Source organism: Rana temporaria, chromosome 6, assembly GCF_905171775.1.
Source record: "Rana temporaria chromosome 6, aRanTem1.1, whole genome shotgun sequence".
NCBI classification, from domain to species: Eukaryota; Metazoa; Chordata; class Amphibia; order Anura; family Ranidae; genus Rana; species Rana temporaria.
The window spans coordinates 51,182,428-51,195,010 of NC_053494.1; the positions used below are offsets into that span (position 1 = coordinate 51,182,428).

At 44.3% G+C, this 12,583-nt stretch overlaps 1 protein-coding gene across 3 annotated transcripts in view; it reads right to left on the minus strand.

Annotated features, from left to right (window-relative positions):
* LOC120943465 (transformation/transcription domain associated protein) overlaps positions 1–12,583 on the minus strand; it is a 263,678-nt gene that overhangs the window by 17,285 nt on the left and 233,810 nt on the right. For all 3 annotated transcript variants that reach the window (XM_040356782.1, XM_040356783.1, XM_040356780.1), the window contains 2 exons: positions 7,660–7,885; positions 2,479–2,696 (listed from right to left, as the gene is read on the minus strand). In XM_040356782.1, coding sequence (XP_040212716.1) covers positions 2,479–2,696; positions 7,660–7,885 — 444 coding nt within the window. The remainder of the gene's footprint in view (positions 1–2,478; positions 2,697–7,659; positions 7,886–12,583) is intronic.

The following is a 12,583-nucleotide window of genomic DNA, read 5'->3' on the forward strand; positions in this document are numbered from 1 at the left end:
TAAAGTAATGAGGTTTTGTGTGATAGTGAGAGTTATTTTTATTAAATTGTAAAAAAAAAAAAGTCATACCTACCTGCTCTGTGCAACTGAAAAGCCTGTTTTAAGCGTGCAGCGGGAGGGTGGGGCGAGTCTCAGTGACTCTGTGGTAGGGCATTTATTTTTACTAGTAACTTCTTGGTATGCTACCGTGTTTCCCCGAAAATAAGCCCGGGTCTTATATTAATTTTGGCAACAAAAGACACAGTAGGGCTTATTTTCGGGGTAGGTCTTACCATTTAATGTGCCGTCTTCTCTCTACCTGCCTGACAGGAATCCCCAGTGTGTACGGAGTTAAAATGCTTGTAACATCCTAAAATCCACTCTATTACAGTATCATATAATGTACAATGTGTGTGTTTATGTAATATAATTGTGCCAAATACCTTCGTTATAGTGCCGCTCTGCGCTTCTGTGACCCGCTGGAGCTTTCTTACCCGCAATTATATCACAGAAACACACACATTGTACATTATATACTACTGTAATAGAGTGGATTATAGGATTTAACAAGCATTTTAAAAGCTAGGGCTTATTTTCGGGTAGGGCTTATATTGCAGCTTTCCTGGAACATAGCGCTAGGTTTTATTTTTGGGGTAGGTCCTTTTTTTGGGGAACACGGTATTGGTTACTGTACCTTTGAAACCCCATTGCAAGTCTAGTCTCTGACTCTTAACGTTCTGGAACATGCTGTGTTGTATATTGTAATTGCAAATGTTTCAATAAAGTAAAAAAAACAAAAAAACTGAAATAAGATAAATTGATCTTTCTTCCTGCTGCTTAGCCTACCCACAAGCTGGGCAATGTTTATAACCACTTTCACAATTGCAACTTGTGAAATGATCATGTATGTCAGGGTTGCCCAACCTTTTGAATAGCGAGGACCACTTAAAAAACTTGGTAACCAGTCGTGGGCCACAATGAGGGAAGCGGGCAGATGACAGGTCACGGCTACTCTATGGGCCCTTCAATCTGCCCAGATGGAAGGGGTTGAATTCCCTTCTGTTTTTTGGATTGGAGGTAGGCGAGCGTAAATGGACATCTGTCGCTCTATAGAGGTGAATTGAGGGTCCCATTTGGTTGGGCTGATCATGTGAAAAAAGCCTAAGACTGCTTTTAACTGATGTGCTGCAGTTTACCCACACCATGGGTGCGGCGTAGTGCACATGTGTCTATCCTGCGGGTTAGCTGAACTTTGCCATAGACTCCTTCTGTGGCAAAGTCAGCGCTGTAGAGGAAACATCAGCTTATGGGGCTCTGCTCCGCAGCCACTCTCTTCCTCTACCACCAGCTTTATTCACAACACTGATGCTGTGGTATGGCAGATCGGCAACCTGCGATCTGGGCTTGCCAACCCGCTATTCCAGAACAGGAGGTCGCGGGCCACATCAGAGGGCTCCGCGGGCCACTGGTTGGCCACCCCTGATGTATGTGCTGCTGGGCCTAGACGCAAGAGGAAAAAGCGGCCAACCAAGCTAAAGACAAGGAAAGCCAGAGGATATTATATTTAGATTTCAAAATGTGATGAGGCGGGTAGGGATGTGGAACTGGAATACAAGATTCTGTATTAAATTACATTATCCCTTTAAAGCAAAGGCTCCAGCTTAGAAACATTTGGGAAGCAGAGAAAACCTTGATGAAGTGGTCTGCGATGTGCTATCTTTCTGATAATTACAGGCTCATTAGCACAAAACGGGTCACGTGTTTTCTGTTCATTAGTCAGTCGGCTCTTGCCTTCTCTTCCTAGTTACTGCAAGCGGGGGGTGAGAATAACCTTCTCTGTGGGCAGCCTATACTTTGTAATGGGATAAATAACCCTACAGGAGCTTAAGCACTTTAAATTATTTATTAAACTTGTATTTAAAAGAAAACATTCCTAAAGGCCATCCTATTTATGGTTACATATTCCGTGCCGATGATCTCATTTGCGATGTTATTCCTTTTTGTAAGATTTTTTGCTATTACTAATGGCATGATTGGCTGGATTAAACAAAGGTGCAGGAGTGGGGAGATTTATTTAAAAAAAAAAAAAAAACACATAGGGTGAACTAATAAACTGGAAGGAAAGGAAAGGAAAGCATCTCTGGCAAAAAGTGATTACATTTATTTTTTCCTTTAAGCCCCCATTCACATTGTAAAGCCGCGTACGAGGCGTATTTTGCCGCGATTAGGTTACTCTTTTTTTTTTTTCACAAAGAATTGCTATTGATGTCTATGGCCGAACGCCAATGCCGCCTGAAAAAAAGGGTCCAGGACTTGTTTTCAGGCGACAGGCGTACGGCGTTTATGAGATGTGAACCATCTCCATAGACATCAATGGCAATTCTCCCCTCCAGCGGCACGGGCGTTGGGCGTTTGTCGCCAAGGTGTGAATGGAGCCTCAGACTTGCACCAGAGTATCCTCCGAAAAGGCGAGTAGAGAAGATGATGTAGAAGACTTACCGGTGAAGAAAAGATGACGTTTTGTGGTCTCCTTTCTTTTTTCCAGGCATGGATTCAGAAGCCTCAGCAGCTGTAAAACGCGCTCCTCCCTGCGGGACTCTGTCAGACAGGCATCGTTCATGACCAGGTATGGGTAGATCTTGCCATTGTGCCCACGTATGTACAGTCTTCTGGCGGCAGTGTTGTGCTTTTGGACAATCTCTACTCTGGGCATAAATCTATTAGAGACAAAAGAAGTCAGATTATAGATATTTCTATACCATAAACACATTAATTAAATAAGCACTCAATCTTCTAGCCCATCAATGATGCCAGAAATATATTGTTGGTCCCCAGTAAAACAGGTTTCTGAATCTTTAGCATATAGGTTGGCTGTGACCTCAAAATTCTATATATTCATGCATACATATACACAAATCTCTACTTTCACTCTAAAATCAATCTCTGGCCTGCCCATTTCTCACACCCATTGGTCCATAATTAAAGCTAGTGACCTTACCGACCACTAATGAAGCCTGATGCCGCGTACACACGATCATTTTTCAAGTTGTAAAACCGACGTTTTTTAAAAATGTAATTTAACCCCTTAATGCCCGCTACACGACTATTTACGTCCAGAGAATGGCACGTACAGGCAGAAGGACGTATATATACGTCCTTGCCTTCTAGCGGGTGGGGGGTCCGATCGGGACCCCCTCCGTTGCGTGCGGATTGCCGCGGGAAGCGACCTGGGACGACGGTGCAGCTATTCGTTTATAGCCGCTCCGTCGCGATCGCTCCCCGGAGCTGAAGAACGGGGAGAGCCGTATGTAAAACACGGCTTCCCCGTGCTTCACTGTGGCGGCGTATCGATCGAGTGATTCTTTTTATAAGGGGGACTCGATCGATGACGTCAGTCCTACAGCCACACCCCCCTACAGTTGTAAACACACACTAGGTGAACCCTAACTCCTACAGCGCCCCCTGTGGTTAACTCCCAAACTGCAACTGTCATTTTCACAATAAAGAATGCAATTTAAATGCATTTTTTGCTGTGAAAATGACAATGGTCCCAAAAATGTGTCAAAATTGTCCGAAGTGTCCGCCATAATGTCGCAGTCATGAAAAAAAATCTCTGATCGCCGCCAATAGTAGTAAAAAAAAAAAATTAATAAAAATGCAATAAAACTATCCCCTATTTTGTAAACAATATAAATTTTGCGCAAACCAATCGATAAACGCTTATTTCGTTTTTTTTTACCAAAAATAGGTAGAAGAATACGTATCGGCCTAAACTGAGGAAAAAAAATGTGTTTATATATGTTTTTGGGGGATATTTATTATAGCAAAAAGTAAAAAATGTTGAATTTTTTTCAAAATTGTCGCTCTATTTTTGTTTATAGCGCAAAAAATAAAAACCGCAGAGGTGATCAAATACCACCAAAAGAAAGCTCTATTTGTGGGGGAAAAAGGACGCCACGTCGCACGACCGCGCAATTGTCTGTTAAAGCGACGCAGTGCCGAATCGCAAAACCTGGCCTGGGCATTTAGCTGCCTAAAGGTCCGGGGCTTAAGTGGTTAAAACGATCGTGTGTGGAGTGTCGTGCTCGCCCCCTCCCTTGGACTACAGGAGAGTCAGGACGCCCACTAACACACAGCTCCTTTCTCCATCTGCAACGTAGAGAGCGTCCTGACTCTCCTGTTGTCCAAGGGAAGGGGCGAGCACGACACTCCACACCAGGGAGAAAGCCTTGTATTACTGTGTGGAGTTACAGACAGAAGAACAGGAAGTGAGGATTTCTCAGAAGAAATAAGGACATTTAAAAGCAAAAATCGAAGGATGAGGTAAGTGAAAGAGGACTGCACTAAGGTAAAGGAAGCTATTTGGGGGAAAAAAATTGTACCTTTAAAACCCCTTTAATGCAGTACAATATCAAAGCTCATTCTGATACCTCTGAACAGACTCCTGGGGGGGAAAGTGATTCTCAGAATATAGTGAGCACATTAACTTCTTTAGGTATCTCTGAAGGCATACATTGAGAGTTCTTTAATTTGCAGCACAAATTTGGCTCCTCTATTTTATGGTTATAGATATACAGGGTCTTAAGCAAAATACAAATGCTACTACTGATAACATGGAAGACATTGAAAATAGACTGCTTCAAAACAATTGAAATTGTGGTTGAGCAACATCTGGATGGGAAAAGGTTAACTCACTTGACGCTCTAAAAACAACCGAGATGAGCATACTGCTTGAAAAGTATGAGTATGTAGAGACTTAACATAATAGGTTTCAAGCCATAAAATGAGAACCTCTGATTGTGTGTGAAAGGGAAGGTGCGATGAGCACAGCTGTCCTACTAAGCTGTAAATGCATTCTCTCTAGCAGGCAGCAATGTGAAATTACTGGGAAGATGCTGCTGTACAGCGTCCAAGTTTATCATCTTCCAATTTTTCCAGCAGCCTTCATCACGGCTAAAACCTACTTTTATTATTAAATACCGTAATAGCGATAGTAAGGGGGAGATATACATATAACCAGATACACCAATAGGCCAAGTTCACCATTTTAATTGTCTGAAACTAGAAAGCCTCAGTGAGCACATATCTTCCATTTTTGGAGTCAACCCTTAAACGATTTTTACATGCTTGCTGTTCTATTTTCATTTATTATTACAGTAAAAATTATCAAATACCGAATTAAAACAGAGATGTGTAGATGAGCCATTAGCTGGAGATGTGTACATCATTGCTTCTACTTAAAGGGGTGTTCCAGCTTTTTTTTAAGTTTATTAAAAGTCAGCAGCTACAAAAAGTGTAGCTGCTGGCTTTTAATAAACAGACACTTACCTGCTCCACGGTTCCAGCGACGCGCCGGCCGGGGCTCCGCTCCTCACCCCCCCTCGCCGGCCGGCGTCTTCATTCCTAGTGTGGGCACCCGGCAGTGACAGCTTTCGGCTTCACGGCCGGGCACCCACTTGCGCATGCGCGAGCGGCACGGCGCCGTCCGATTGGACAGGCGCTCGCCTACAGGGAGGGGCTGCAATAAGGCAATTAAGCTATTCGCCTTACCAGCCCCTCGGCAGAAGGAGGAAGCGGGACAGGAAGTCGGCTCTATACGGCGCCTGCGCACCGACTAGGAGCCGTGTAGAACTGATTGCGCAGTCGCCGTATAGAGCCGGCTCGCGGTTCGACTACTTTCGGAAAGTCGTGACGCACCTTATTCGCCGGGGGGAGTTTTTCTCAGCACGTCAATCATATGGGCGAAGTCCCAGATGACATTGCGGCACTGCACAGGAACGCCCACTCCCGCGGGAGCGAGTACCCAGAAGCCGGGAGGAAAATACCGATAATACTGTATGTACACCCCCCCCCAAAAAAAACATAAAAAACAGCATACTGTACATGTTTGAGGTATACTGAATGTAATGTTATATACTTGTTTTTTGGGTGAACCTCCGCTTTAACACCAGAGCGTTAAAAACATTACAAGCTCCACAGGTGTGTAGAGAACAGACATTTCCTCGACATGTTTCGTGACCAAGTCACTTCCTCTGGAGGCGTCAAGCTCTAACATCTGGAACGATATGTAGACTCATGATTATATGTTCAAAATATACTCCATTGTAGCGCAGCTACAAGTATTACAGTTTTTTAAGGAGGGTTCTACAATGGAGTATATTTTGAACATATAATCATGAGACTACTTATCATTCCAGATGTTAATGTCAATAGCCACATCAACTATGTTCTCTACACACCTGTGGAGCTTGTAATGTTTTTAACGCTCTGGTGTTAAGTCACCAATGCGATTGTTAATTGTGTATTTTGGATTCTTCATTTTGCAATTTTTGTAATAAATGGTTTATTTTTATATACCTAACATTTCTTGTCTGGGTGCCGCAACAGTCTAACCACCACTGGCGATCAGGGCTTTATTTTTTGGAGTGACCCTCATTTATCTCCTTCCCCCTTAATTGAATTTCATATTTTAGGATGATGGCACCCACCCCTATCTTTGTCTAATTATGAGGCAACCCATTTTCATTACCGTATATACTCGAGTATAGACAGAGTTTTTCAGCACTTTTTTTGTGCTGAAAATGCCCCCCTTCGGCTTATACTCGAGTCACCTTTTTGCACCTGATTTCTCTGACTTTGGGGACCCGGTCCCGGGCGGCCATAGGTCCCCTGGAACCCAAACTTGGCACATATGTAGCCCCACTCTTCTTCTACAAGTGTGCAAAGTTTGTTGTCCGGGGGACCTACGGCCGGGGAGAACCAATTTTTCAAAGCCGGGTACCCCTTCCATAGACTCCCATGTTAAACATCAGTCTAGTCATGGGCACAGTGAGGCATGGGCAAAGTGAGGCACAGTGAGGCATGCAGATGGACACCCTAGGCTTATACTAGAGTCAATACGTTTTCCCATTTTTTTGTGGTAAAATTAGGTGCCTCGGCTTATATTCGGGTCGGCTTATACGCAAGTATATAAGGTATCTATATTTTAACTGCAAAATTAAAGATATTAAATTTCTATGAAAAACTGTTAGAGATTGCTGACAGACATGCAAGTATAAAGCCCTAAATTCAACCTGTTAACACCTTTGTACAGTAAAGGAAAGGATGTTCTGATTCAGCCATTTTGTGATGTCACAGAACACTTTGTAGATCTCTCTCCCTCTATTCATCTCTAACAACACAATGATGCACCGAGGTAGGACAAAGCGTGTCTATTCAGGCATCAATTCCCTAGCCTCTGCTGCGTGTGAAAGGAATTCATTTCTTCCTTCAGTACGTCTTTAAATAAGATTCATTTCCTGCTGCGCCCCTTTAAAAAATATTTTTCTGACCTGGCCTGCTGTTATCTGTCAAGGACTACACTTGGGAAGCCATTAGCCGGCTGCATTCAATTTTTCTTTGTATTCCAGCATTTTACTATCAAGAAAGGACAATGCCCTAGAACTGTCATGGCAACGAGAGAAATGAGAACACATTTCCAGAACAATCAGGTAGCAAGGTAACGCTAAAAGTGGTACCCAAAATGGCAATGTTAATAAACAATTCATCACGGTCTGACAGCAGCAAGGTCACGCAAGTTCCAAACAAAACTTGCTTCAAAGGTGCTGTCAATAGCATCATTTGTATCATAAAGGGCAATTGTCTGCATTTCCTTTGCGTCCAGCGCGTCGCTTCATTTACCTGGCTATTTTGATGTAATAATGTGTGGGTTTCGGCATTAGGAATTCCCCTGGAATCTCGACTTCTGCTGTCTGAGCAGAGAAATTGCTCAAGAAGCGGCATTTCTCTTCGATCAGGAAGAATTTGGGTAGTTGCTTCGTTTTGGCCTCCAGAATTTTGATCCACTTTTTCAGTTTGGAAATGAGATTGTGCAGCTTCATGGAACCGGGGACGCTGAAGTCAAAGTCTAAATAGTGGACACAAAATAGAGAGATCGTTTTAAACAAGTGAACTGAGGACATTCTTTTTTTTTTTTCAATCAGTAAAATAATAAATCTTCGTAGACTTTAGATTCACACAATTGTGGCAAGTGACATATGGCTTCCATAAGGGCTATGTCAAGCACATAACTCCACAGCAACGATTTAAAGCAGCTGCAAATCACTCTGGCAGTTTGCATCTGGCTGTAGAGCTGCTGCTGTAGCTGGCTACAAGATGCCGGTGTGTACCGTGATCAACAGAAGCTGGCTTGGAGAACATGAAACGCTAATGAAGCTGATGATCCTGCCGCTCGCTCCAAGTGTTACAAAAAGCCAATCACTCAGCAACTCAACTACAAATCACTGCAATCACTGTGACACAGACCTTTCATTGTAATTCAATTATTACTAGCAATAACAATGCTAATGATAAAGTTTGCATTAGGATTACATTATGTGGTCATTGGCCCTTTGTACATGGTGCGTACTAGAATGTAAGCGTAGAAAGACTGTAAAAAAAAAAAACACAAAAAGCAGCGCTCCATGAGAACAGTTCCCATCGAGTGCTGCTTTTTGTGTTTTTTTTTTTTTTGTTTTTCCATTATCCATTTTCCAGTGGTTGGCAGCAGCACTGGGTTACGCTCCACCGGGTCCCATATCTAAACACTTGACTGACAGCTTTAGCACTTAAGGAACTTGGCGCTTGTTTTACTAGAAAGACTGTAGCCTGGTACACATAGGCCATAAATTGGCCTGTGTTGGCCGTTTCAACAGAAAACTGCTGACATTTGCCCCGTGTGGACATCAGCATGTCCGACAGAAGCTGGTTAAATGACTGCCTTCTCTGGAACGGGCAGGCTGAAAACCCAGCATCCGATCAGCCAATGGCTACAAGCGCTGACCGCTGCCTTCAGGCAGGGGGAGGGGGGTGAGTAGTGTGAGAACACAACAGCTGAGTGAGGAGCTTGGCTTGCTGTACTAATGTTGCATGGTTATAGTAGAGCTGCATTATTAACCGTTAAGAATCAAGATCGCAATTCTTTCCCCCTTGAGATCTTAACAAAGCATTTTCCAGATCCAATGCAGAGTTCTCTGCTCAAGCCGACAGCTGTATAAAAAACAAAAACAGACTGCCAAGTTTCACAACATTCCTCAGCCATTTTAACGTTTTGTTCTTTAGATCAAAGGAATGAACTTCGATTCGATCTGTAAACGAGGGAAGTTGTTGGTTTCAAGATAAAAATCAATATTTTTTTGCTAGTAAATTGCTTCGAACCCCCAAACATAATACATTATATATATATATATATATATATATATATATATATATATATATATATATATATATATATATATATTAGCAGAGACCATAGAGAACAAAATTGTGTTTTTTGCAATATTTTATGTTACACTGTATTTGCGCAGCGGTTTGGGGGGAAAAGAATGCACTTTGTTGAATTAAATTGAGAAACTAAACAGTAAAGTTGGCCTATTTTTTTTGTATAATGTGAAAGATGTTACGCTGCGAGAATCGTGATCTTTATTCCAAGCAAAAAAATTGTGATTCTTATTTTTCCCCAGAATCGTGCAGCTCTAAATGGTTCCGAGCTCCCCAGTTTTTTTTGTTTCATTCAGCCCGCTGGGTTGGTTGAATGAAAAAACACTTAAAGTGTGTAACAGACTTTAAAGTGACCCTTTCACTTCTAAAAAGCACCGTTAATACTTATATGTCCAGCCGCCTACAGATCTACCAATGCCTGAAGAATATTCTGTATCTCACACTTCCCAGGGTGTCGGATTCCTGGTTCCTCCTGCTGACCACTACAAGACACAGTGGTATTAAAAAGGGGCAGGTAGAAGTTATCCTAGCTGGGGACCACACATCCAACACACCCGGATGTTTCTCAAATGCAAAAGATTCTTTGGCAGCAGTTTTGGGTAGAGGGGTCACTGTTGGGGGGGGGGGGGGGATTTACCCCCACTTTCTGGACGCCACTGTCTCACACTGCTGTCGAAGTCAGTGAGCCAATGAGGGGAGAGAGAGAGGGAGAAGGAGAGAGAGGGAGAAGGAGAGAGAGGGGGAGAGAGAGAGGGAGGGAGAGGGAGAGAGGGAGAGAGAGGAAGAGAGGGAGAGAGAGGGAGGGAGAGGGAGGGAGGGAGGGGGAGAGAGAGGGAGGGGGAGAGAGAGGGAGGGGGAGAGAGAGGGAGGGGGAGAGAGAGGGAGGAGGAGAGAGAGGGAGGGGGAGAGAGAGGGAGGGGGAGAGAGAGGGAGGGGAGATCCATGTCTGAATGGACACACAGAGCAGCGGTTTGGCTTGGGTGCCCCCATAGCAAGCTGCTTGCTGTGGGGACACTTTCGGCAGGAGGGAGGGGCCAGGAGCGCTGGCTAAATACCTGAGAAGAGGAGGATCTGGGCTGCTCTGTGCAGTGGTTTTGTATAGCATGTTTGTGATTTCAAAAACAAAAACTTTAATATCACTTTAAAAACTTGAAAAGGGAGCTGCGTTGGCTCAACGCGATTGGCACTGCGCTGACAAGCCATTCACCTCTGCAGCTAGGGGTTCGGATCCCGGTCTCGGCTACATATGAATTGAGTTTGGTGGTCTCAGCCCGGCTCCCGGTGGGTGTGCTATGCGAGGTAAGCCTGCGCTTAGTACGCCCACCCCCCTCCCACAAAAACCACCACACTTACACACGCACTCGAAATTGGGTTAACATACATGCACTTTGACCACGCGGTCTCTAAAAAGAGAGGCGAAGGACTAACGGGGCTGGTTGAGCGGGCTAATCCTCTCACTCCCTTATAGGGAGTCCCTCTGCCCCGTTGGGCTTCAAAGCGGAGCAGGTAGGGCGGGCTGTGTGGGAGGACTCCCTCACACACCCGCCATTGCCACCCGGGGCATGGAGAAAGGTGGCAGATTGCCTCTGGGGGAGGCCTGCCTACTCCCAACTCCTGCAGTTCGGCTCCTCTCTCGAGTACACGCACAAAATACACTTAAAAAAAAAAAAAAAAAACTTGAAAAGGGTTTAGTGGGAGTTCCACTTTAGGATGATATTAAAAACCTGCTAACACAGCTTCTAAGAGTGAGAGCCCCTTGTGCCAAATATCTACAAGGCAACAGCGAGTTGCTGTAACTGGTACACAGAAAAGACAAAGACAACTTGATTACTGAAAAGCCGTGCTGCTCTACGAATAAAAATCATCTGATAATTTATGCTTCTGTGAAATGACAGCCCCCGTCATATGTGACATGCCCCCAGTGTCCACTAACCAAATCAGAGCTTTCCTTCTTATCTAGGAGCCAAGGAAAGATTTTAAATACAAAAAAAAGATCTTCTAAGGTTAATAAAGTGAGTCTTCCTCCCAGTCATTCTCTATTGTGAAAGAATTTTCCTTAAGCAAAGTAAAGCCATTAAACAGAAAGAAGACAAAAAAATATCAGAGCATTAACTGCAATTGAATTTCTGATAGTGTGCAAACAATCACCGGGACTGAAAGAATCCACTGCTGCCTTTTAGCCTGCTGGCCTTCATCCATTAAATTTAATCACATGGTTCACGTCTTCCATTATCTACTGTCATGCAACTGCAGTGCCACACAGACTGCATCACAGAGAGCTTATTGGGTGTGAGAAATATAGGTCATATTTAAAGCTGGAAGCTACTTTCATGTGAGTCCCATCAGCCAATTTCCCAATTACAGTCACAACAAAGCAGGAGAGACTGGCGCACTATTACTAAAAGGAGGTGCCGACCTTGACTATGTGACATCGTTTGATATAGAGCACACTTGCAGATGTATTTATTAAGAGACAAGATACACTGAAGGCCACCAAAGCCCAATCTATTACATAGACCCCCTTTTCAAAACGTGGGGCTCTGGAACTCATGTAAGAGAATGCCTAGGAGACAATGATTGGTTGCTATAGACAAGACCACATACAGATACAACCAATTTGCTTCACTGTGTCCCTGCAGTGCTCAAAGGCCAGATTCTGGTAGATCCTGCGGCGGCGGCGCGTAAGCTATATACACTACGCCGCCCCAACTTACAGGAGCAAGTGCTATATTCCCCAAACACTTGCTCCGTAATTTGCGGCGGCGTAGTGTAATTGGCCCGGCGTATCCCAGCGTAATTCCAAGGGGGCGGCTTGTATTTAAATTAAGCGCGCCCCTGTGCTGATCGAACTGCGCATGCGCCGGGCTTAAAATAGCCCAGTGTGCATGCTCCAGTTCTCGACGGAAAACGTCAATGACGCCGACGTGTGCGTGATTGACGTAAAGTCGTATTCAAGAACGACTTAGGAAAACGACGTACCCGACGGGAAAAGACGACGCGGACGCGACGACATAATTAACATGGCATACGGCGGACTGGCGTAAGGTTACCCCTCATATAGCAGGGGTAACCTTACGCAAGCGACGGCTACGCGACGCGAATTCGTTCGGGAATCGGCGTATCGGGCTCATTTGCATAAACAAATGAGACCTGAACGTAAACGCCACCTAGCGGCCGGCGTTGCATTACATCCAAGATCCGACAGTGTAAGTGCCTTACACCTGTCGGATCTTGGCCGTATCTATGCGAAAATGATTCTAAGAATCACTCGCATAGATACCCGGGCTCAGAAACAGAGATACGACGGTGTTTCCTGAGTTACACCGTCGTAACTCTTCTGAGAATC